General features: G+C 41.7%; 1 protein-coding gene across 1 annotated transcript; it reads right to left on the bottom strand.

Moving 5' to 3' along the window:
• Positions 1 to 739: 739 nt before the first annotated feature.
• On the bottom strand, positions 740 to 27414 carry LOC128687156 (translin-associated factor X-interacting protein 1-like). The gene is made up of 14 exons (XM_070092566.1): positions 27274 to 27414; positions 26397 to 26507; positions 23451 to 23597; positions 17494 to 17634; positions 16472 to 16580; positions 14899 to 15177; positions 13792 to 13885; positions 12994 to 13135; positions 9045 to 9214; positions 8774 to 8852; positions 3231 to 3347; positions 2365 to 2517; positions 1451 to 1616; positions 740 to 1061 (listed from the first exon to the last, which is right to left on the bottom strand). The coding sequence occupies exons 1-14, from the start codon at positions 27412 to 27414 to the stop codon at positions 919 to 921; spliced, it is 1992 nt and encodes a 663-aa protein (XP_069948667.1). The 3' UTR covers positions 740 to 918.
• Between the last annotated feature and the right edge of the window lie 194 nt (positions 27415 to 27608).

A 27608-nucleotide genomic window follows, 5' to 3' on the forward strand; every position in this document is an offset into this window, starting at 1 on the left:
ACTTGGAAATGATATTTGAAAAAAAAACACTGGAAAGTTAATATTTATTTCACTTTATTATTTTACATTTCCACACAAAAATATGTCAAACGTAAATGTTACATATGTCGAAACATAACTAAAATTAATTTATTTCTAGGCGCAAGATTAACGCAGGCTTTTTATATAATAATAATAATAATAATAATAATAATAATAATAATAATAATAATAATAATAATTTGATATGAGGAATTATAGTTACACATTCCCTTCAATGGATCAAATTTTGAATACTTCCCATTCTTCAGGCTCTGCATGACCCCCGCGGGTTTAGCGCTTATGAATTTATTTACAAATAAATCATTAAACGCTTCCTTAATAGTTATGACAATTTACACTGGTCCACATCTCAGGACCTGGTCCCCCCCCACACTGGTCCACATCTCAGGACCTGGTCCCCCCCCACACTGGTCCACAGCTCAGGACCTGGTCCCCCCCCACACTGGTCCACATCTCAGGACCTGGTCCCCCCCCACACTGGTCCACAGCTCAGGACCTGGTCCCCCCACAGTGGTCCACAGCTCAGGACCTGGTCCACCACACTGGTCCACAGCTCAGGACCTGGTCCCCCCACAGTGGTCCACAGCTCAGGACCTGGTTCCCATACTGGTCCACAGCTCAGGACTTGGTTCCCATACTGGTTCACAGCTCAGGTCCTAGTCCCCCACACTGGTTCACAGCTCAGGTCCTGGTCCCCCACACTGGTCCACAGCTCAGGACCTGGTCCCCCCACAGTGGTCCATAGCTCAGGTCCTGGTCCCCCCTAACTGGTCCACAGCTCTGGAACTGTGTCCCATACCGGTCTACAGCTCAGGTCCAGGTCCCCCCACACTGGTCCACAGCAGAAGTCTTGGTCCCCCCACACTGATTCACAGCTCAGGACCTGGCCCCTACCCTGACAATATGACCAGTCTGGAGTCTGGCTGCCAGCAAGGGAAGAGGTATAGGGGCGGTAGATTTAAGTTGGTTCTTAGTGGTATTGAAGATCCATTCCAGGTATGCATCCAACTCCCGTTGCTCTGGAAAGGTCATTAAAACAGCTCATACATCTACTGGTGTATATACACCAGTTTATTGCACCGCCATGTCCATCCTGTGAGTGGTAGTGCAAAAGAACAGGATTACAAAAGTCAAGGAGTGTTTTTCATACTCCACTGGAAATAGTTACAACAAAAAAAATGCAGTCATTTCACATTTTACATTTTTTTATATAGCTAATGTGCACAATACAATATACAAATACCATCTCAAAACATGTACCTTATTACCACTAAAAAATGGTAATTACTAAGTTGCAAGTCTCGCCTCTCGTGGAGTGAAAAGGGAGAATTGCCTATCCTGAGGCGAGAAGGAAGACTCATTTATCCTGAGGCGACTTATCTATCCTGGGGCAAGAGGGAACACTCACCTATCCTGGGGTCGACAATGGTGAAGGCGCGACTCAACTCGTTAACGGAGACGTCCATAGCAGCATACCCCAGTTCATCAAGTACCTCCTGGATGTAGGCGTCCTGCTCGTCCCTCGCTTGTTGTGTCACCTCGGTGACGAGCCCCGTCCTGGTTCCCGTGCTGCCCTGTACACCAACACATCATCTAATGTGAATGAAGGCACTTATGTACATTTCAGGAATCTAGCTAAAGGAAACGTTTCGGCACAAGATGCTTCTTCATTCCCAATATATTAGTATTCTTGCCTCCTGAGCGGCTGGTTTACCGTGCACCAGCAATTCATCCTGTGATGGTACATAATAAACTAGCCGCATAAGGGGCTAGTTTATTATGTACCTTATATGCTGTTGCTTCACATGAGATGAAGATGTACATCTGGGAGACTTCAGAAAAGGACCCCAATGGAAACAAGTCACTCTGAATTTTTTGGGTTATCCTAGGTTCTTTACACATATGCTGCTATGTATGATAATCTATGTAACTGTATTTGTGTTAACCTGAATAAACTTACTTAAATCACAAAGTAGAAAAGAAAACTGAAATACGTTTCAGTGCATCCTTGACCGATATTAAGCGGCGAATGAGCCTCATCTGAGAAAGTTGCCTCTGTTAGGTAGATGGACACATGTACGCAGGATGGGTATGGGATGCATAAAAAAGATGTTGAACTGCAACTAATATGCCATTTTACTGGTGAGCTTTGTTAAGTAAAGGCTTGACGAAGCTCATGGAGAGTGAAATGCTGTCATTATAAAATGTCATATTTGTTGCACACGAGTCCTTTTACTCAACATATTGCCGATAATTCTACCTAAATTATTACAAAGGTTGTCTCATCTGAAAGAAGTTGCCTCCTAAGGAAGGCTGACTCACCTGGGAGAAAAGGTTATGATACTTGATGACCGTGGGGTCCTTGAGTGAGGAAGCTCGAGCCGCTGTCTCCATGAGAACCTTGACATTACTCTCTGATTTGAGGGGAAAAACTTGTCTTATGGCCGCCTCCACCTCCCCTCGGCTCACCACTCCCTGTCATGGGAGGTATATTGATTAGCTGACTACTTGGCTGTTAGGCTGGCTGGTGATTTAGCTGACTGACAACATAACCTAGAATAGCAAATATTAAATTTTTTGTACATGTTTAGACTGAGCATAAATCGATTAACTGTAATTATTATTATTATTTTTATTATTATCACACTGGCCGATTCCCACCAAGGCAGGGTGGCCCGGAAAAGAAAAACTTTCACCTGTTCTGTAACGCTAGTGAGCTTAATGCCTACCATAATTCAGTCGTACCTTATTTCTTATTCATAACTCGCCATTCATCTGTAAAACTTAATTTTATTATCCTGAATTTTTGCTTTCTGTGTGATTTAATCTATAGAATATTCTAGCATATTATTTTATGAAATATTCAAATGAAAGATGCAATATATGAAAGTCACGCTTAGAAACGGAGACCCAGGAAATAATTATTGATAAAGATGACCTGGAACATTGATAAAGATGACCTGGAACACTGATGAAGATGACCTGGAACACTGATAAAGATGACCTGGAACACTGATGAAGATAATCTGGAACACTGATAAAGATGACCTGGAATAGTAATAAAGATGACCTGGAACACTGATGAAGATGACCTGGAACACTGATAAAGATGACCTGGAATACTAATAAAGATGACCTGGAACACTGATAAAGGTGACCTGGAACACTGATCATTCAATATGACTGACCTTATCTTCGGGGTCCCGGCTTTTGAGGACGTCGTAGAGGTTATTGACACTATCGACCTGGTGGTGGTACACCTGCTCCTGGACCTGACCACACAGGATGCCCCAGAATAGACCGATCTGATGAAGGAAAACGCTTACATCATTTTTAACTTTGCTGCTAAACATTGCGTCTTTCCAGCAACACTGAAAATGCATAGAGAATAAATTACCTTATTGATACTAGCATTTTAAAGCTTTGGTTTTACATAGAAGTTCCCTATTTATGCTTTATTTTAACAATATATGATCAGAGAAGAAATTTTTGCGGCTTTTGTTCACTTCAGTTTCTGGATATCAACAACTGGATTGCACGAGAATAGCACTTAGTAATATACTGTGTTATATCAGGCATGAACAGTTCATATTCATTAAATAAGCTTCTATGTCTTCGGAAAAAGCACTAAAGTCTTTCTGTTGGACTGGAAGGTTTTGATCCAGGAGAGAAGCCGCCCACCTATGTTCATTCAGTCAGTAGCGTCGTAAGGCGGGGGCGGGGGATGGGCCGCCCCGGGTGACACCACAGAGCCTCTAAAGAAGGTGACACTAATGCACAAAACAGTGCTGCACCAACATAAGAGAAGAATCCTTCATTTTTATGTCGCCTATTATATGATTACAGAATACAAATAGGCCTATATAGGTGTTGCAACCCTTGAATGGGTTGCAATATATATTATGTATATATATTACATGTTTATTACCTTTTCATATAATTTTATACTGCTTACATTTGCGATAATAGCTAAATCGTGAATATATTGCTTTATATTATTATTTGACTTAGTTATGTTGTTAGGTAGGATGTAACACATATATTATGTGCTCAAAGTTCAAGTCTTGATTGTCTAACTACTGTAATTATCGCTTGTGGCTCGTTACTCTGCCGGCTTCTGTTCCTGAGCTGCAGCTGTCCACGGAGCTATCACGTGATCGAGGGGGGATGTCCTCACCTCGCCTGAAGTATTCAGTCTGGTCTAGACTCTCTTGGTGGTTGGACGTATTCCTGACAAGTGCCTAAATCTCCCTTATTGGCCCTTGTTGGAAGATAGTCTCTTGTCTCATTATTCTTGTTAGTTCTGGAGACTCTGTTCACAGAACATTGTATAGACTTAGTGATTTTCGACATTGTACTGAGGTTGTGTGTCGCATAGACACTCTGAGCAACTCAGGTCCTGAGCTGTAGCTTCTGACCTAATTTGTACTGGTATCTGTGTATTATCACAGTCGGGGATTTTCTTATGCTGAACTTAGATTCAGTAGTATGGGAGTTTTGTGACTTTTGTAGAGGATCTGCAGATGGTCCCTACTTAGTGTCGTTATGTTATCTCCTTGTTCCTGATTTTGTGTCGCAGTTGCTTGTTATATTGCTATTGGGCTTAGCATTCTTTTTATTGTTCAAGCAGACTGTTCTGATTGTCAGTTGGTCAAGAAGTTAGTTTATTTGAGGACTTTGTCAGTCACTTGTTCAAGTCTAGTCGAGTCTTGAGACCTAGCGAACTACTTAGAGCACTTACACACATACACACAAACTTAATTGTACATATTTGTAATATTTTATTAAATGTTAATGTACCAGACGGTACTTAAGAATTAAAAATGTGATATGTGCTATCAGCACAATACTACTGTACACGAGAGAAGTGATTAATATTATTTTGATTACTGTGATTAATTTAATTTAATTTGTTAAATTTTATTTTCTCTAGTTAGTAGCCTACCAGTTGTAATCCTGAAGCACTACTGAATCATACTGAATTCTAATGGATAATTGGACAAGGATACTGACTAATTGTTACGAAAACCCAGTAACAGGCTGGATGCTAGAAGGGCAGTCCTTTCTAGTATTCACTGGATATCTCTAAGCTTTTAGAATCGCGTTTTTTGTAACAATAGGGAAAATCATTGGTTTTGGTGATGTGATAAATGATCCTGCAGGATTGAAGGCAAGGAAATGTAAGATCAGATTCACTGAGATGTTACCTGTACTCAAGGTCAAATCGGAACTAGTGTTTCTCTGATATTGCAATGTTTTTCTTTATTTTTTCATTTTTTTTTGCATTGTTGAAGATGAATAAATGTAGGATCTGTTGGCTGTACTCAAAGTGGTATTTGAGTTTATGTTTACTCAATATTACTACGATTATTTATTTTATCATTAATAAAGTTGAGAAGTATTCTCTTCGGTTTATGGCCCTTAAACGTTCTCATTGCTAAACATTAGTCATTGGTCATGCAGTAGTGACGTAACTGTAGTTTACACCCCCCATCCCCCAGCCCTTGGATTACATGGGAGTGACACTAAAGATGCCGCCCTAGCGACGCCACTGAGAAGGCAATTTTTGGAAAACAACTGAACATGTAATAGGAGCGGGAAGCAAAGCGTCACTAGTATAGCAAATTATTATTATTATAATTAAAAAGAAGCCTACTGTAGTTTAGTTAATGCTATATAGCAAAAAGAGTATAAATGTCTACATAAATAACTCATTACAATTGTGACCAGATATAAACAGAAAAAAACAGGCAACAAGGGGGGGTTGGCCTGTATGTCAAAGAGTCCCTTATCTGCACGGAGTTGCTGAACACCACAAATGAGGTAGTTGAAGTTCTATCAATAAAGATCGAGAACCAAAACCTAGTCATTGTGGTTGTATACAAGCCACCAGATGCAACCTCACAACAGTTCAAGGAACAGCTACTGAAAATTGATTACTGTTTGGAAAACCTTCCAGCTCCATCCCCAAACATCTTACTGCTTGGTGATTTCAACCTAAGGCATACAAAATGGAAGAATGTAGCAAATAATGTTATAGCTGAAACAATCCCCGGAGGTAGCGCAGATGAAAGGTCACACACACATGAGCTACTAAGTCTCTGCGAAAAACACACCTTAAGCCAGCAGATAGTGGAGCCAACAAGACTAGAAAACACACTTGACCTTATATTCACAAATAATGAGGGCCTGATAAGAGACATAGGAATATCAAAAACAACTAATTCTGAGCACAACCTAATCGAAGTCCAGACGTACATGCATAGGGGTCGTGATCAGCAGAATGCATGTACCTGTGAAGGTGTCTTCACAAAATACAACTTCAACAACAAGAACATCAACTGGGACCAGGTAAACCATGTCCTAAACGAAACATGTTGGGAAGATGTCTTAAATAACATGAATCCAAACCAGTGCCTTGAAAGGATCAACTTCCTGGCAGCCGAAGCATGTTCTAGGCATATTCCCCTAAGAAAGAAGAAGAGCAGGAGTAAACTGGAGAAAGACGCTCCCTCTACAGAAGACGACGAAGAGTCACTGAGCTCCTCAGGAGTGCTAGAATATCTGATACACGAAAGGAGGCGCTGACCAGGGAAGTGGAAATTATCGAACTTAAGTTAAATGACTCTTACAGGAACCAGGAGAGGCAGGAGGAGCTTAAAGCTATTAGTGAAATTGAAAGAAATTCAAAATATTTCTTTTCATATGCCAAAAACGAGGCAAATACCACATCTAGTATCGGGCCCTTACTCAGACAGGATGGGACTTACACAGATGACAACAAGGAAATGAGTGAAATATTGAAATCCCAGTACGACTCTGTGTTTAGTGAACCACTAATCGGTCTGAGGATCGACGACCCAAATGATTTCTTCATGAATGAGCCTCAAAACTCCATAAATGTATGCCAGATTTCCGACATTACCCTAACTACGATAGATTTCGAAAAAGCCATTGACAACATGCCTATGCACTCAGCCCCGGGCCCAGACTCGTGGAACTCTGTTTTCATTAAGAACTGCAAGAAACCCCTCTCGCGTGCCCTAAGTACACTATGGAGGAGGAGCTTGGACATGGGTGAAATTCCACAATCACTTAAAACAACGGATATAGCCCCACTCCATAAAGGTGGCAGCAAAGCATTAGCTAAGAACTATAGACCAATAGCTCTGACGTCCCACATCATAAAAATCTTTGAAAGAGTGCTAAGAAGCAGGACTGCAAATCACCTGGATTCCCAAAATCTGCACAATCCACGGCAACATGGGTTCAGGGCAGGTCGCTCCTGCCTCTCACAACTACTGGATCACTATGACATGGCCTTGGATGCACTGGAAGAAAATCAGAATGCAGATGTAATATACACAGACTTTGCAAAAGCATTTGACAAATGCGATCATGGTGTAATAGCCCATAAAATACGTGCTAAAGGAATAACTGGGAAAGTGGGGAGATGGATCTTCAACTTCCTAACAAATCGAACACAAAGAGTAGTGGTCAACAGAGTTAAATCGGAGGCTGCCATAGTGAAGAGCTCTGTTCCACAAGGCACAGTACTCGCCCCCATCTTATTCCTTATCCTCATATCAGACATAGACAGAGATATACACCACAGCACCGTATCATCCTTTGCGGATGATACTAGGATCTGCATGAGGCTGTCATCTGCTGAGGACGCGGTTAACCTCCAAGAAGATATAAACAAAGTTTTCCAGTGGGCAACGGTAAACAATATGATGTTCAATGAGGACAAATTCCAACTACTCCGTTATGGAAAACTGGAGGAGATAATAACTAGAACAGAGTATACTACTGACTCCAGCCATACAATAGAGCGGAAAAATAATGTAAGGGACCTGGGAGTAGTAATGTCTGAGGATCTCTCTTTCAAGGATCACAACAGTCCCACGATCGCACGTGCAAAGAAAATGATAGGATGGATAACGAGAACTTTCAAAACGAGAGATGCCAAACCAATGATGATCCTTTTCAAATCACTTGTTCTCTCTAGGCTGGAATACTGCTGTATATTAACATCTCCATTCAAAGCAGGTGAAATCGCAGATCTAGAGAGTGTACAGAGATCCTTTACTGCACGTATAAGTTCTGTCAAGCACCTTAACTACTGGGAACGCTTGGAAGCACTTGACTTGTACTCGTTGGAACGCAGGAGGGAAAGATATATCATAATCTACACTTGGAAAATCTTGGAAGGAATGGTCCCAAATCTGCACACAGAAATCACTCCCTACGAAGGTAAAAGACTGGGTAGGCGATGCAAAATGCCCCCAATAAAAAGTAGGGGCGCCATTGGTACACGAAGGGAAAACACCATAAGTGTCCGGGGCCCAAAACTGTTCAACAGCCTCCCATCAAGCATTAGGGGAATTGCCAATAAGCCCCTGGCTGCCTTCAAGAGAGAGCTGGACAGATACCTAAAGTCAGTGCCGGATCAGCCGGGCTGTGGCTCGTACGTTGGACTGCGTGCGGCCAGCAGTAACAGCCTAGTTGATCAGGCCCTGATCCATCGGGAGGCCTGGTCATGGACCGGGCCGCGGGGGCGTTGATCCCCGGAATAACCTCCAGATAACCACTGTAAGTTGTTCAGCTATCAAAACTTTGTGGCGGCCCAGTCCCTGGACCCATTATGTACCTCTGTAATCTTTTGACTACCGCCCACAGGATGGGTATGTGGTGCATAATAAACATATTAAACTAATATGAAACTGACCTGCTCCTCGTAAGCAAGTCGTTGGCAGGCGTCAGCTAAGGAGTAACACCACTCTGCTCTCACCTCCTCCATGTGGTACCTGTGAGCATGTTTGGTCAGTCACACTTACATCCATCGCAGCCCTTGAAAGTACTTGCTACATGTAACTTGTGGGAAGTACACTCTTTGTACGTTTAAAATCATTTAAAAAAAATCTTTATATATCAGCATTTTCATATTACTTTGCAAAGTCATGTCTTCCGGATGAGGTTAAGACCTGACCAGACCTCACCTCTCTTTGAAGTAGCTATCGACAAACTCGTCCATGGGGTCTTTGTTTGCCAGCCTCCTCTTCTCTCTCCAGATGTCGTCGATGACGAGCGAGACGTCTCGCTTGCCCAGACGTCGGTTCCTGACGCTGCCCTCATACCTCAGGTAGACTGGCACACTCTCCTCCACGCCCTGCCAGACACACACACACACACACAATTAGAAAGGCTGGTATATTGTCCTACACTCCCTGTCAGACACACACACACACACACACACACACACACACACACACAGATGACGTGAAGTTGATGAGAAGAATTCATTCGATCGAAGACCAGGCAGAACTGCAAAGGGATCTGGACAGGCTGCAGACATGGTCCAGCAATTGGCTCAATCCCACCAAGTGCAAAGTCTTGAAGATTGGGGAAGGGCAAAGAAGACCGCAGACGGAGTACAGTCTAGGGGGCCAGAGACTACAAACCTCACTCAAAGAAAAAGATCTTGGGGTGAGTATAACACCAGGCACATCTGAAGCGCATATCAACCAAATAATTGCTGCAGCATATGGGCGCCTAGCAAATCTCAGAACAGCATTCCGACATCTTAATAAGGAATCGTTCAGGACCTTGTACACCGTGTACGTTAGGCCCATACTGGAGTATGCGGCACCAGTTTGGAGCCCACACTTAGTCAAGCACGTAAAGAAACTAGAGAAAATGCAAAGGTTTGCAAAAAGACTAGTCCCAGAGCTAAGGGGTATGTCTTACGAGGAGAGGTTAAGGGAAATCGACCTGACGACACTGGAGAACAGGAGAGATAGGGGGAACATGATAACGACATACAAAATACTGAGAGGAATTGACGCAACAACAAGGGGACACAGTTGGAAGTTGAAGACACAGATGAATCACAGAGATGTTAGGAAGTATTTCTTCAGTCACAGAGTAGTCAGGAAATGGAATAGTTTGGGAAGCGATGTAGTGGAGGCAGGATCCATACATAGCTTTAAGCAGATGTATGATAAAGCTCACGGTTCAGGGAGAGTGACCTAGTAGCGACCAGTGAAGAGGCGGGGCCAGGAGCTAGGACTCGACCCCTGCAACCTCAACTAGGTGAGTACACACACACACACACACACACACACACACACACACACACACAGTGACCTAGTAGCGACCAGTGAAGAGGCGGGGCCAGGAGCTAGGACTCGACCCCTGCAACCTCAACTAGGTGAGTACAACTAGGTGAGTACACACACACACACACACAGGTTAGTTCCAGAGCTAAGGGGAATGTCCTATGAAGAAAGGTTAAGGGAAATCGGCCTGACGACACTGGAGGACAGGAGGGTCAGGAGAGACATGATAACGACATATAAAATACTGCACGGAATAGACAAGGTGGACAAAGACAGGATGTTCCAGGGAGGGGACACAGAAACAAGAGGTCACAATTGGAAGTTGAAGAGTCAGATGAGTCAAAGGGATGTTAGGAAGTATTTCTTCAGTCATAAAATTGTCAGACAGTGGAATAGCCTAGAAAGTGACGTAGTGGAGGCGGGAACCATACATAGTTTTAAGACGAGGTATGATGAAGCTCATGGAGCAGGGAGAGAGGACCCAGTAGCAACCAGTGAAGAGGCGAGGCCAGGAGCTAAGACTCGACCCCCCTGCAACCACAAACAGATGAGTACAAATAGGTGAGTACAGTATCACACAAGACAGTGATTCACAAACTAGAGGAGCAGGCATGAATAGTAAGGAAAACACTGCAATGGATCAGGGAATATCTGACAGGACGGAAACAACGAGTATAGGTACGTGATGAGGTGTCAGAGTGGGTTCATGTGTAGAGTGGGGTTCCACAAGAGTCAGTCCCGAGTCCGGTGCTTTTTCTTGTATATGTGAATGATATGATTGAAGGAATTGATTCAGAGGCGTCCCTTTTCGCTGATGATATGAAAATAATGAGAATACAAGCGTACGAGGATCAGATAAGATTACAAGGGGCTCTTTGACAGGCTTGGTCCGACAAATGGCTCCTGGAGTTTAACCCTACCAAGTGCAAAGTCATGAAGCTTGGGGAGGAACAAAGAAGACCGCAGACGGAGTACAGGCTAGGGAATCAAAGGCTGCAAACTTCGCTTAAGGAAAAGGTTCTTGGAGTGAGCATTATACCAAGCACGTCTATTGAGGCGCACATCAACCAAATAACCGCTACAGCATATGGGCGCCTAGCAAACCTGAGAATAGCATTTCGACAGCTAAGTATTGAGTCATTCATGACTCTGTACACCGTGTACGTCGGGCCCATATTGGAATATGCAGTACCAGTATGGAACCCATATCTGGTCAAACACGTCAAGATATTAGAAAGTGCAAAAGTTTGCAACAAGACCAGTTCCGGAGCCAAGGGGTACGTCTTACGAAGAGAGTTTAAGAGAATCTAACCTGATGACATTAGAAGATAGGAGGGCTATAAGGAACCTTGCCAGTTCCTCTCAGTATAAAATATTGATAGGAATTGACAAGGTGGACAGGGCTAAAATATTTCAGAGATGGGACACAGGAACAAGGAGTACACACCTAGAAGTTGAAAACTCAGATGAGTCATAGGAATGTTAGGGAATATTTCTTTAGCCTTAGAGTTGTCAGGAAGTGGAACAATCTGGAGAGTGAAGTAGTGGAGGCAGGATCCATACATAGCTTTAAGAAGAGGTGTGATAAGGCTCTTGGAGCGGGGAGATAGTGATCTAGTAGCGACTAGCGAAGAGGTGGGGCCATGAGTTGTGCCTCGACCCCTGCAACCACATATAGGTGAGTACATATAGATAGGTACACACACATTTAGGTAGGTTGGTGTATTGTCCTACACGCCATGTCCACAGACATACCCTCCGGTATGACACATTCAGGTAGGAGGGTGATCCTGTCCTCCACATAGTCACAAAACATACACAACCCTTCCCCCCCCCCACACACACACACTATATCATACACCTCACACCATATTAGTAACAACTGACACGAATATTCTTACTCTTCTTCCTTGACAATCAACTACCATTATTTGTATAGTTTCCACACGATTATGAACAATCAAGCTTTTGTAACCATATTCACATCTAAATGAAACTGAGGAAAGATCTGAATACATATAACAATTTCAAACTGAATGTTTAAAATATGAACTTCGTCACATATTTCAAGAAGAACAAAATGTCACAACACATCGTGGCTGGAAAATGCACCAAAAATTCTCACTTCGGAAAAAAAAAAAGTTTGACGACATGTCGGTCCGTCCTGAACCATTGTGCCAAGTCAGTTGTGATTTGACAATGGTCCAGGAGGGAGTGAAACGTCGTGACCAGGTTCCTTTCCTAAGCGCGTGTTTATGGTGAATTATATTTTATGATTATTACTGAATTTACTGGCTCTCATTACAAAGGAGGAAACGTTTGATGTTACCTGGTAAATATATTTGCAAGAGTACCTCAACTATTGCTGAGGTGCTCTTGATCTCTTCTTCTCGTCAATACTGGAAGCTCAAATGATCAGATCAAAAAATCTGGTAAATATTGTCACTCTTTTTTCACAACTAAAAAATTAAAACTAAAAATTAGGTGCTGCTTCGGGCCTTCTTGAACCATTGATGTGCAAATCGCTAGGACGCATAACAACGCCCTCTAGTTTCCATTTCCAATTTGTGAGCTAGTTGTGAATTGTTCTTGTGACGGTATTGTCCATTATTGCTTAGGTGGGCCTATACCATGCTTGTTATCCCTGTGTAGTGATTAGTGTATGTCGTCACTATACAACGAGGCAGGTGTGTAGGGACCAGTGTATGTCGTTCTTGTATAGAGAGCCAAGTGTGTGTGCTGACCAGCGTATATCGTCCCTATACAGCGAGCTACGTGTGTACTGACCAGTGTATGTCGCTCCTACACATTAAACTAAATGTGTACCCACCTTGCAATCAATGAACTCACTGGAGGTGGAGAGCTGAGAGCCTGTCAGCTCGGAGATGAGAACGTCGACCAACTGGTCGCTGTTTTTACCACAAGACAGCTCCCTCCAGCGACTAATGCCTCCCTCCACGTACTCAGCTGCCCTGCACAGGAAAAGAACACAAGTGACAGCAAGACCATTAACAGCAAAGAGAGCAGAAACGACAACAGCAATGCGTAAATCAGTGCTTCGGTTGAAGGTCTGGAATCTAGATTTAAAGCTGCAAGGATTGTTAAGCAAGTGAACAATCGTGTTTCTCAACGGAGTGGACGTGTGAATGGCTCATTACTTTATAATTTGTTCATGATTGTGACTATGTATAGGCATGTAGATGGTTCATTACTTTTGTAACTTGGCCATGATTGTGACAGATATAGACATGTAAAAGTTTATTAGCTTTGTAACTTGTTCAGCTATCAAAACTTTGGGGCCCAGTCCCTGGACCTATTATGTACCTCTGTAATTTTTTGACTACTCCACACAGGATGGGTATGGTGTGCATAATAAACATATTAAACTAACTCTCAACGTCAAGTATGCTTGAAGCCCCATTATAGTTAAAAGGTACGTATGAACTTAGAAATACACCTTTCGGTGTAGGCTTATTTGCCCTGGTGTAGAAGAGGCAGGTCTTGGTCAGTTAATAATTCATGATAAGCGATGATAAGCGGCCTCTACAGTTGCAATATTGAGTAGGCTAGATGACTAGTTGCGAGCCATCAAGACTTTCAAGATATGGTCTTACAAGAAGTGATCTACCTGTTCCAATCTGGTCTTGGCGTGGCGGCGCGGCGCAGCGTGTGGTTCTCCGCACTCAACTCATCCCTCTCTGTCACAGCTGCTTCGTACACACCTGTCAACGCATCAGCCAACGCATCTCGTCAGTCACAGGTCTTAATATAACCCGTAAGTCAGGAGCTGTTGACATTCCCTCACGCCATTCAGTTTCCAGGTTAAGTCAGAGTAGTTATCCTACCCTAAAGACTTCAATGGTAGTCTTTTTTCTTCTTTTACTTAACAGGAGAATTTGTGACTACTGAAATGTCTTAGTAAGTTTCAGTCTCGTGATTGCGGGTTATTTGTGTACTATACAGGGTTATCCTGAGTTACATTAATATAATATACTTTTTACGTACCTAAAACATCTGTGTAGACTCAAAACTACTGTGACAAAATTATATGCTATGTACACAAAGCCTAAATGAAAAATTACTGAGTTTATTTCAAAGCCTGACCTTGTGTAAGTTATGTTACTACCACCAATGACGCCACCCCTGCCATGATACCACTCCTGCCATGGTGCCACTCCTACCATGGTGCCACTCCTACCATGGTGCCACCCCTACCATGATGCCACTCCTGCCATGGTGCCGCTCCTACCATGATGCCATTCCTGCCATGGTGCCACCCCTACCATGATGCCACTCCTGCCATGGTGCCACTCCTACCATGATGCCATTCCTGCCATGGTGCCACCCCTACCATGATGCCACTCCTGCCATGGTGCCACCCCTGCCATGATGCCACTCCTGCCATGGTGCCACCCCTGCCATGATGTCACTTCTGCCATGGTGCCACCTCTACCATGATTCCACTCCTGCCATTGTGACACCCCTGTCATGATGCCACTCCTGCCATGATGTCACTCCCTCCACGGTGCCACTCCTGCCATGGTGCCACCCCTACCATGTTGCCACCATTGTCATGATGCCACTCCTTCCACGGTGCCACTCCCGCTATGGTGCCACCCCCGCCATGGTGCCGCCCTTGCCATGGTACCATCCCTCAACAGTCAACTAACACCCAGGTACCTGTCTACTCCCAGGTGAAGAGGAACCTAGCCAGCATGAAGGATTGGCGACGTACCAAGGAGGGCGTCATGCTGATCCTTGAGCATGTCGTGGGCGTGAGAGAGCTGCTTGTGGGCGTTGCTGAGGGTGGTAAGGCGGCGCTGCTGACGATCGTAGTCAGCCCTAGGCACAACGTCGCGATATTGGCGTTCAATATCATGCAGAAGGCGAGTCTTCTCACTCAGCTCCTCCCTGATGTTAAACTCTTGGTCATTAATGTGTTCATCGAGCACTTCGAGATGGAGAATCGAGCATCTGCCACTCCTTGTGCTAGATGACCCACACGGGTTTATTGCTAAACATAATCATCGTATTTTTATTGCTATTATTAATTATATATTACTTTATATGTAGTAGTAGTAGCAAAAGTTGTAACTGTTGTAGTAATGATAGTAGTAGCAGTAGTAGTAGCAGCAGCAACAGTAGTAGTAGTAGTTGTAGTAGTAGTAGCAGTAGTAGTAGTAGTAGTAAGTCTAGTCGTGCATGCAGAGTATAATAATGGTAACCCAACGCTCACTGCTTCTCTCTCATGCCTTGTAGAACGTGACATAGATCAGTTTTATTCGCTAATAATAATAATAATAATAATAATAATAATAATAATAATAATAATAATAATAATAATAATAATAATAATAATAATAATAATAATAATAATAATACCAAAAAAAAGATACGTCTGACCTGCACTTGCAGAGAGCGACCTTGAGGAGTTGTGGGTCCCAGTATGGTCGGTCACCCAGGAGGCTGGCGACCTTCCTTCTCAGTGCTCCGGCCTCCACCCTCGCCTGCGTAAAATTATTTGAATTAATACGATTTTATCTAAAATATTTAAAAAGTTGGACCAGTAAGCTAGTGGAAGGACTCGGTCATGTGACTATACTTCCCAACAGCGGGTCATCATACTGACTAGAGGCCCCAAGCCAGGAGGAATTTGTTATCTAATCTGACCCTAGCCTGCGAGACACACCAGTGTCAGCTATCGAAAGTAACCCACAAATTGGAAATTAGATAACGTTTCTGTCAGGCTTGGGTCATTATCACTTGCGACATGATAATGGTCTACAATGGACCGAAATGACCCCTTGTTTCCATTTCCTTTTTCGTTGGTTAGTTGTGAGTTGTTCCAGGCACGGAAGTGCTTGTGTTATTACAGCCTGTACCACACTGTACACACAGCCTAAACGTCTAATTAATCACTAATATGATTTGTATCTGTTCGCATGTTATTGTGAATGTCACCACCTAACCAACATACAGACACTCTGACAGAAGAACCAACATTGAGACAGTATCATAGAAGAAAACACGGCCCTCACTCTAAAGTCCTCTTCAGCAGATCCTTGGTATGAGGTCGAAAGATACAGTGACTCTAATACATGATGTTATACTGTCTCAATGTTGGTTCGTTTATTATACATTCGCGAGGAACTAAATCTGCGCCACACACCGCATGTGAAATGGAAGGTAATGATGCTTGATCAGGGTAAGGGAAGGATAACTCCAATTTCTTTGGTCGAGTTTCTTTCATAAGCATCCAGACGCTTCTCTTCAAGTTCAATGACAGTTCCTACTACACCTTAACTAACATGAGACAGCAACGGCGGTGATCACCTCCAGCAGCTGACCCTCCAGTCTCCGTGTCTCGTCCTCCAGACACTGGCCTCGACGTCTCTCTTCTCCAAGCAGTTCCTCAAGCTGCGTAATAGATTAACACTACTATTATTATACATACCAGACCCTCCAGTGGGTGGCAGTTACTCTATACACATCCTGCTAATGTAAATAAAGTAAAAGCTTATTTTCCATATCATTACATAGGTTAGCATTAAATATTTTTCTGTCGTACGTGGAAAAGCCACCAGTTGTGCAATGCATCTCAGGCAGACTAAAGATTAAACATACAATAAAATAGTTATAGAATAAGTATATTACATAAATGAACGCGTAAGAAATTATGAACAACAGTACACCGAAAATAACTTTAAATAGCGTCAAAGTGGACAGTGGATGACAGCCGTCTGTTAGCCAGTCAAGTTACAATTGTCATGAGCTCTTTGTGGGAATAATGTATTCAGCTCCATTATACTTTTAGTGAAGTCAGTCACATGAACGTTACACTGAGGTATATTCAGTCTATTAAAGACACAGGTCAAACAGACCGTATTACCGGACAGGGGATCAGGCCTCCACTAATCTTTGCACTAAATAACCCACACGGGTTTAACGCTTCACATAAATATAATAATAATCGGCAAAAACTTTCAAGTAGTAATTACACTTACTTACAATACATTATTATAAAATATTAATATACCACTTTTAGCCTTAAGGACAGTAACTTGCATAGCTATCAAAACTTTGGGGCCTAGTTCCTGGACCCATAATGTGTCTGTAATTTTTTGACTACCGCCCACAGAATGGGTATGGGGTGCATAATAAACATATTAAATTACTAACTATTGACAACACGAGAATCATTAACTTAAAAGTGTACCTTATATTTGATGCGCTTGATAAACCTATAATTTTCATTATTATCAATTTTAAATATATAAATTCACGGAAATGTAGCCTAATCATATTATTGATTGACAATATGACCTCTTACCTTGAAAACCTGGTTCTTGAGGTCACCGAGCAGGAGGTCAGAATCTTGAAGACGGTAGTGGAGGTCAGAGTTAAGAGTGCTGAGGCGGGTCACTTCTGGTTTATGCTGACATCCGTACGACATGTTATTCTCCAGCAGCGTCTGAATCATAATACGTCAGAAACATTCTCCAACTCATACATCATACTTTGTGTGTGTGTGTGTGTGTGTGTATATATATATATATATATATATATATATATATATATATATATATATATATATATATATATATATATATATATATATATATATATATATATATATATATATATATAATCAGGATCTTGCAATGTTGCAGAAAAAATGAGGAGGTCCTCTTCTGCAACACTGCAAACTCCTGATGATGTGTTGATTGCTACACGAAAGGCCTAGGTTATCATTCAACTACCCCGTGGTTGTTTTGCATCCTGTATCGCTTGTTCGCGATTTTTGTATTATATAAGAAAGCCAAACAACTGTACTACTCCAGCAGATTCACTGACACAAGAGGAGATATAAAAAAGACCTGGAAAACACTTTCCCAGATTCTGGGGACCCACAAACTGAAAAAAAAACAAGAATATTGTTCTAACTAAACCTCATGAAACACCACTGCATCCCACTGACACAGCTAACAAGATAAACGACTTCTTCTCAAACATAGGATCTAATCTCGCCAGTAAAATCCCACGTACCAATGCCCGTGCCGGGGACTACCTAGATGGGAATTTCCCAAATTCCTTCTATCTTGTACCAACTGAGCCCACGGAAGTCACTGCGATCATAAAGTCACTTAAAAATAACTCGGGGATTCTGTCTCACGTCCCACCATTATTGTACAAGCGAGTGGCCCATGTCCTTTCGCATGCTATTACATTACTTTTTAACAAGCCACTAGAAACTAGCACCTTCCCGACACTACTCAAGACAGCAAGGGTTACACCAATACATAAAGGTGGTGACCCTACAGACGTAAACAACTATAGGCCAATATCAAACTTACCATTGCTTTCCAAAATCTTCGAGAAACTCGTGCACAGGAGACTATATTCATTTATAACGTCACAAAACATACTCAACCCCTGCCAATTTGGATTCAGGAAAAATAAAAGCACTAATGATGCAATTATAAAAATGCTAGACCTGCTTTACACAACATTTGAAAATAAGGAATATCTGCTAGGAATTTTTACGGACCTAAGAAAAGCGTTTGACACAGTAGACCACGGCATCCTACTCCACAAACTTGACCACTGTGGTATAAGAGGCCATGCGCTTGCATATTTTAAATCTTACCTTTCTAATAGGTATCAGTATGTCACCATTAAGACACAGCCTCATCAATACGGCCACTTGATACTGGAGTTCCGCAGGGAAGTGTCCTTGGACCCCTGCTCTTCCTCATTTACATCAATGATCTTCCAAACATATCCCAACACCTGAAACCCATTCTCTTTGCTGACGACACGACTTATGTCATCTCCCATCCTAATCTTGCCACCCTCAACACCATTGTTAACGAGGAGCTGCTCAAAATATCGACTTGGATGACAGCCAATAAACTTACACTTAACCCTGGCAAAACCTACTATATTATGTTTGGTAGCAGAGCAGGTGTTGCGCAACTTAACATTAAGATAGACAACACTAATTGCCAGACATAATGAGGGCAAATTCCTTGGCCTATACCTCGACAACAACCTAAATTTCAGCACCCATATCCAACACGTAACAAAAAAAGTATCCAAAACGGTGGGGATCCTCTCCAAGATGCGATACTACGTGCCGCAAACTGCCCTTCTCACACTATACCATTCACTTATATATCCATACCTCACCTATGCTATCTATGCTTGGGGTTCAACTGCAGCAACACACCTAAAGCCAATAATAACCCAACAAAAAGCCGCAGTAAGAATAATCACTAAATCCCATCCCTGGCAACACCCCCCACCCCCACTCTTCATAGATCTAAACTTACTCCCTGTTCAGAACATCCACACTTGCTACTGTGCAATCTATATCTACAGGACCTTAAATTCCAATATTAACCTTGACCAAAAACGCTTTCTTGATAGTTGTGACAGGATCCACAGGCATAACACCAGACACAAACATCTCTATGACATTCCCCGTGTTCGACTAAACCTTTACAAAAATTCAATGTATTTCAAAGGACCTAAAATCTGGAACACCCTACCTGAAAACTCTAGAGCTGCAGACACATTCATCACTTTCAAAACTACAGTTAGAAAACATCTTATCTCCCTGATCCACCCGGACAACTAACTACATGATAACCACCTGGTGGTTCACAATTACACTCACTCACCCACTGACTATAAACCCAGAAATACTAATCTTAATCTTAAAATAATAAATCCTAACTAGTCATAAGTTTGCCGATGATACTCCAATATAGACACCTTGTATTGTGCCAAAACAAAAGCATTCACATTGCTAAACTCACAAATTATGATGTAGTCACTTAGCCTTAATACCATAATCTGTAAGGATTTAATGTTAAGAATTAATCTAAGTCTGCTCGAAATGCCTAGCCAGGCTAGGTGTCCTAGTAGCCCCCACTGTAATTAGTATTTTATAACATGTAAACCACACAATACCCAAAACCTGTAAACCCCACATTGTAACCTTTATAGAGATTAAACTTGAATTGAATTGAATTGAATTGAATATATATATATATATATATATATATATATATATATATATATATATATATATATATATATATATATATATATATATATATATATATATATATATATATATATATTATATATATATATATATATATATATATATATATATATATATATATATATCTGAGAGAGTTAGAGCAAAGGAAGGGGTAGCAGTAATGTTAAATGATCAGTTATGGAAGGAGAAAAGAGAATATGAATGTGTAAATTCAAGAATTATGTGGATTAAAGTAAAGGTTGGATGCGAGAAGTGGGTCATAATAAGCGTGTATGCACCTGGAGAAGAGAGGAATGCAGAGGAGAGAGAGAGATTTTGGGAGATGTTAAGTGAATGTATAGGAGCCTTTGAACCAAGTGAGAGAGTAATTGTGGTAGGGGACTTGAATGCTAAAGTAGGAGAAACTTTTAGAGAGGGTGTGGTAGGTAAGTTTGGGGTGCCAGGTGTAAATGATAATGGGAGCCCTTTGATTGAACTTTGTATAGAAAGGGGTTTAGTTATAGGTAATACATATTTTAAGAAAAAGAGGATAAATAAGTATACACGATATGATGTAGGGCGAAATGACAGTAGTTTGTTGGATTATGTATTGGTAGATAAAAGACTGTTGAGTAGACTTCAGGATGTACATGTTTATAGAGGGGCCACAGATATATCAGATCATTTTCTAGTTGTAGCTACACTGAGAGTAAAAGGTAGATGGGATACAAGGAGAATAGAAGCATCAGGGAAGAGAGAGGTGAAGGTTTATAAACTAAAAGAGGAGGCAGTTAGGGTAAGATATAAACAGCTATTGGAGGATAGATGGGCTAATGAGAGCATAGGCAATGGGGTCGAAGAGGTATGGGGTAGGTTTAAAAATGTAGTGTTAGAGTGTTCAGCAGAAGTTTGTGGTTACAGGAAAGTGGGTGCAGGAGGGAAGAGGAGCGATTGGTGGAATGATGATGTAAAGAGAGTAGTAAGGGAGAAAAAGTTAGCATATGAGAAGTTTTTACAAAGTAGAAGTGATGCAAGGAGGGAAGAGTATATGGAGAAAAGGAGAGAGGTTAAGAGAGTGGTGAAGCAATGTAAAAAGAGAGCAAATGAGAGAGTGGGTGAGATGTTATCAACAAATTTTGTTGAAAATAAGAAAAAGTTTTGGAGTGAGATTAACAAGTTAAGAAAGCCTAGAGAACAAATGGATTTGTCAGTTAAAAATAGGAGAGGAGAGTTATTAAATGGAGAGTTAGAGGTATTGGGAAGATGGAAGGAATATTTTGAGGAATTGTTAAATGTTGATGAAGATAGGGAAGCTGTGATTTCGTGTATAGGGCAAGGAGGAATAACATCTTGTAGGAGTGAGGAAGAGCCAGTTGTGAGTGTGGGGGAAGTTCGTGAGGCAGTAGGTAAAATGAAAGGGGGTAAGGCAGCCGGGATTGATGGGATAAAGATAGAAATGTTAAAAGCAGGTGGGGATATAGTTTTGGAGTGGTTGGTGCAATTGTTTAATAAATGTATGGAAGAGGGTAAGGTACCTAGGGATTGGCAGAGAGCATGCATAGTTCCTTTGTATAAAGGCAAAGGGGATAAAAGAGAGTGCAAAAATTATAGGGGGATAAGTCTGTTGAGTGTACCTGGTAAAGTGTATGGTAGAGTTATAATTGAAAGAATTAAGAGTAAGACGGAGAATAGGATAGCAGATGAACAAGGAGGCTTTAGGAAAGGTAGGGGGTGTGTGGACCAGGTGTTTACAGTGAAACATATAAGTGAACAGTATTTAGATAAGGCTAAAGAAGTCTTTGTGGCATTTATGGATTTGGAAAAGGCGTATGACAGGGTGGATAGGGGGGCAATGTGGCAGATGTTGCAAGTGTATGGTGTAGGAGGTAGGTTACTGAAAGCAGTGAAGAGTTTTTACGAGGATAGTGAGGCTCAAGTTAGAGTATGTAGGAAAGAGGGAAATTTTTTCCCAGTAAAAGTAGGCCTTAGACAAGGATGTGTGATGTCACCGTGGTTGTTTAATATATTTATAGATGGGGTTGTAAGAGAAGTAAATGCGAGGGTCTTGGCAAGAGGCGTGGAGTTAAAAGATAAAGAATCACACACAAAGTGGGAGTTGTCACAGCTGCTCTTTGCTGATGACACTGTGCTCTTGGGAGATTCTGAAGAGAAGTTGCAGAGATTGGTGGATGAATTTGGTAGGGTGTGCAAAAGAAGAAAATTAAAGGTGAATACAGGAAAGAGTAAGGTTATGAGGATAACAAAAAGATTAGGTGATGAAAGATTGAATATCAGATTGGAGGGAGAGAGTATGGAGGAGGTGAACGTATTCAGATATTTGGGAGTGGACGTGTCAGCGGATGGGTCTATGAAAGATGAGGTGAATCATAGAATTGATGAGGGAAAAAGAGTGAGTGGTGCACTTAGGAGTCTGTGGAGACAAAGAACTTTGTCCTTGGAGGCAAAGAGGGGAATGTATGAGAGTATAGTTTTACCAACGCTCTTATATGGGTGTGAAGCGTGGGTGATGAATGTTGCAGCGAGGAGAAGGCTGGAGGCAGTGGAGATGTCATGTCTGAGGGCAATGTGTGGTGTGAATATAATGCAGAGAATTCGTAGTTTGGAAGTTAGGAGGAGGTGCGGGATTACCAAAACTGTTGTCCAGAGGGCTGAGGAAGGGTTGTTGAGGTGGTTCGGACATGTAGAGAGAATGGAGCGAAACAGAATGACTTCAAGAGTGTATCAGTCTGTAGTGGAAGGAAGGCGGGGTAGGGGTCGGCCTAGGAAGGGTTGGAGGGAGGGGGTAAAGGAGGTTTTGTGTGCGAGGGGCTTGGACTTCCAGCAGGCATGCGTGAGCGTGTTTGATAGGAGTGAATGGAGACAAATGGTTTTTAATACTTGACGTGCTGTTGGAGTGTGAGCAAAGTAACATTTATGAAGGGATTCAGGGAAACCGGCAGGCCGGACTTGAGTTCTGGAGATGGGAAGTACAGTGCCTGCACTCTGAAGGAGGGGTGTTAATGTTGCAGTTTAAAAACTGTAGTGTAAAGCACCCTTCTGGCAAGACAGTGATGGAGTGAATGATGGTGAAAGTTTTTCTTTTTCGGGCCACCCTGCCTTGGTGGGAATCGGCCGGTGTGATAATAAAAAAAAAAAAAATATATATATATACGTATAAATATATATATATACATATATATATATATATACATATATATATATATGAGAGGCGTTACCTGAAGATTTGCAAGGCGTGTTTGGAGATGGTGGATGTGGTGAGTGTATCCATGATGTAAGAGTGTGAGGAGAGTGTTGTAGGGCCTCACTATACCCACCAGCTGCCTCAAGGATGCCTCTACTGCCCTCAGACCTTCCTCCAACACCTGTAACACAACCAGCTCTCACTCACATCTCATTCACTCCATTATGTTTGCATTTATTTAATGTCATTTTTCCGTTAACTTCTAAAGTAAATATTAAGACGTTTATCGAGTTTATATAATTACGGTTAAAATCGCCAGAACATGTTAGTTTTGACGTTATGAGGAATTCTTGTCTTTTTCTTCTTTTTTTCACAGGGTTTGACAAGGTTAAGGATCCCTAGCTTTATTGACAAGCTAAGAGCTGTTACCTACATCAGCTCATTTGAAAGCATTTTTATTGTTATGAGACATACAAGTAGGGAACAGGATGAAATTGGAGCCATCTGTGGGCCAGCATTTTCATGTGATCAACTGACTTTATCTCGTTGACATCATTATGCTGTACGAATGTGTTCCATACTCGAGTCATCCTGGGTATATATGATCTCAGATGGAGTGATGTTCTGGAGAAGGGTACAGCCAGAGTGAAGTTGCTGCTTTCTGCCCGTCTTGTGGCATAAAAGCTTGTTTCACGCTGTCCTCGAAGTGGATCCAAGTGTGGTACTTTGACAATATTGGCCTTGTACATAACAGTAAGGCCACCCACATCCCTCCTATGTTGAAGGCTCTGCTGAAATGACAGATCTGAGAAGTGCTTGTCAACTGCGCGAGGAGAAATGTATTCCTCCAGGATTCAATTCAATTCAATTCAAGTTTATTCTCTATAAGGGTTACAATGTGGAGTTTACAGGTTTTGGGTATTGTGTGGTTTACATGTTATAAAATACTAATTATAGAGGGGGCCACTAGGACACCTAGCATGGCTCGGCATTTCGAGCAGACTTAGATTAATTCTTAACATTAAATCCTTACAGATTATGGTATTAAGGCTAAGTGACTACATCATAATTTGTGAGTTTAGCAATGTGAATGCTTTTGTTTTGGCACAATACAAAGTGTCTATATTGGAGTATCATAGACAAACTTATGACTAGTTAGGATTTATTATTTCAAGATTAAGATTAGTATTTCTGGCTTCATAGTCAGTGGGTGAGTGAGTGGAATTGTGAACCACCAGGTGGTTATCATGTAGTTAGTTGTCCGGGTGGATCAGGGAGATAAGATGTTTTCTAATTGTAGTTTTGAAAGTGATGAATGTGTCTGTAGTTCTAGAGTTTTCAGGTAGGGTGTTCCAGACTTTAGGTCCTTTGAAGTACATTGAATTTTTGTAAAGGTTTAGTCGAACACGGGGAATGTCATAGAGATGTTTGTGTCTGGTGTTATGCCTGTGGATCCTGTCACAACTATCAAGAAAGTGTTTTAGGTCAAGGTTAATATTGGAATTTTAGGTCCTGTAGATACAGATTGCACAGTAGTAAGTGTGGATGTTCTGAACAGGGAGTAAGTTTAGATCTATGACGAGTGGGGGAGGGGTGTTGTTGCCAGGGATGGGATGAATGAATGGAATAAATGAATCAGTGTTATCTGAGACATAGCAGTGACTTGTACTAGGAGCTAACATTATTATTATTATTATTATTATTATTATTATTATTATTATTATTATTATTATTATTATTATTATTATTATTATTATTATTATTATTATTATTATTATTATTATCAAAAAGAAGTGTTAAACCTACTAGGGTCATATAACACTACAGGGTAGGAATTGATGCAGGATCAAAGGATGAATAAGGGTGGAGAGGACAACAAAGGTAAAGTTAGGAAGGGCTGTGAGGAGTGCTGAAGGAAGGATTATCAAAGTTTGTGTAAAAAATCAGTTGCTGTCAAAAAGTCGAAGAGGGAGTCTGTCAAAGGTGGCTCCGTCAGCAAGGAGGGAAGATACAGTGAGGCTGTTAAGAGTAGTGACAACGTCGGAGAAAAATTCGTCGTGCTCAGTGATAGACAGGGCAGTGATAGACGAGTTTGTCCGATGCTAAGACGAGACTAGGAGTTAACAGGATGGGTACCTGTTAAAGCTATTAAACTAGACTACACGCTAAGGAGTGAAAGCTTTTTTTTTCCTTATACTTTGCACCTGGGGATGTACTGGCGCCCTGCAACTTAGATAAGTTACTTTTTACAGTTCATTTAGGATTTTAGCTAGGAAGTTTTAATAATTAAGTGTTAGGAGTTGATGTTAATAATCTGAAATATTAATTATTTACCTGGCGTACTGTTTCTTTAAACATTAAATAAACAAATAATTTTGATAAAGTTTTTGTTTTTTCTTAAAACATTTTTCACTTTAATTTTAATTTGTTATGTGTGTGACCTGTTGTTCATACCCCTCAGATCATTCCTAAATAGGTACACTTAACTGGATGTAAACAAGATCGACGAGGACGTACTATTCGACATGTGAGAGAATAGAAAAAGAAGAACAGTGGTATCTAATAGGGTGATAAACTCCTGTTTGTCACTGAGCGTCAGGAGAGTGGAGTAGGCTGACTAATTCATGGTTTCCACCATAGTTAGGGTGACAGTCAGACATGATCTACACCAGTCGATGGTAGAACCTGAGCTCAAATCTCCTCGAACATTGTTAGGTGAGTATACATATACATTGTTAGGTGAGTATACATATACATTGTTAGGTGAGTATACACATACATTGTTAGGTGAGTATACACATACATTGTTAGGTGAGTATACACATACATTGTTAGGTGAGTATACACATACATGTTAGGTGAGTATGCACATACATTGTTAGGTGAGTATACACATACATTGTTAGGTGAGTATACACATACATTGTTAGGTGAGTATACACATACACTGACGTTACGAGATATCTGGTGCGGCGATAACCTTATAAGGGACAGTAGAAGGGCTGCAGAAGGAGAGAATAAGGGCCGCTCGCAGGTCTTCCTCCATCTGCGCCACCCGCCGTGGTTTGCTGCGTCTACTGCTGCCTCCTCCCTGTCAACAGACAAGAATCCTTATTCACCTATTTTATATAGAGCTTTAAGAAATTATATTGCTTATTTAACTTAGAAACAATAACACTGAAGGAAGGAACAGAATTAAGAATTTCATATCAGTAGGTGACTTAATCAGAGCAAGGTGGAAGAGAAGAGGTGGAACATTGCTCAGGGTCGCAGGAGATGCATTGATGTCAGCGAGGCGAAGATCATTATTCAGGGTCATAGACAATTGATGTCAGAGATATGGAGCACTGTTCAGAGCCATAGAAGGTCCTTTGACGTCAAAGAGAGATGGATCATTGTTCAGGGCGTAAGGGATCCCTTGACGTTAGGGACTAGAGATGATGCATTCACTGTTCAGAATCATAGAAAGTGCCTCGGCGTCAGAGAAGAGAGATATAACATTGTTCTGGGCATACTATGCCCATTGACATTAAGGACAAGAGGTTAAGCAAGAAAATAAGAATGTCAACAAAGTTAACAAGAAATCCATGAAGTTCTACCCTACCACCCTTCCCATCACTCTTTCATATAAAAAATCAATCTACTCTATGTTGCATAGTTCATTACCTGCTGTCAGTGTGTCACGGTACGCGCGCAGGTATGTACGGTATGAAAGGATGTACAAGAAACTGAAGGAACTCAAGATTAATACTCGAAATATCCTTCTGATGATGAAGCAATACGTCCTAGAGGAATTCCCTCCCTTGTGTGTCCTCACCCATTGCCTCGATCTCAACTACTGCCTCGACTTCACTCACTGCCTCGACCTCACTCACTGCCTCGACCTCTTCCATTCCCTCGACCTTAACCACTGCCTTGACCTCACCCACACCCTCGCACCTCATCTTCAGCCCTGACCTTACTAATATCCTCACATTTGCCAACACCCACGCCCTCATCCTAACCCTCACCCACAGCCTCATTCCTGCCCTCACCTGGCGGACTAACCCGTAATTAATTACATCAACAGGGAGATTATATGGTGTAAACACTGACCCACGAAGTGATTGGTGCAGCCTCACCCACGGGTATCCCCTCCCACACGCTCGTCTACTTAACGTTGTGTACGAAGCCTACAATGCACCGTGGTGGT

Source organism: Cherax quadricarinatus, chromosome 40 (assembly GCF_038502225.1).
Source record: "Cherax quadricarinatus isolate ZL_2023a chromosome 40, ASM3850222v1, whole genome shotgun sequence".
NCBI classification, from domain to species: Eukaryota; Metazoa; Arthropoda; class Malacostraca; order Decapoda; family Parastacidae; genus Cherax; species Cherax quadricarinatus.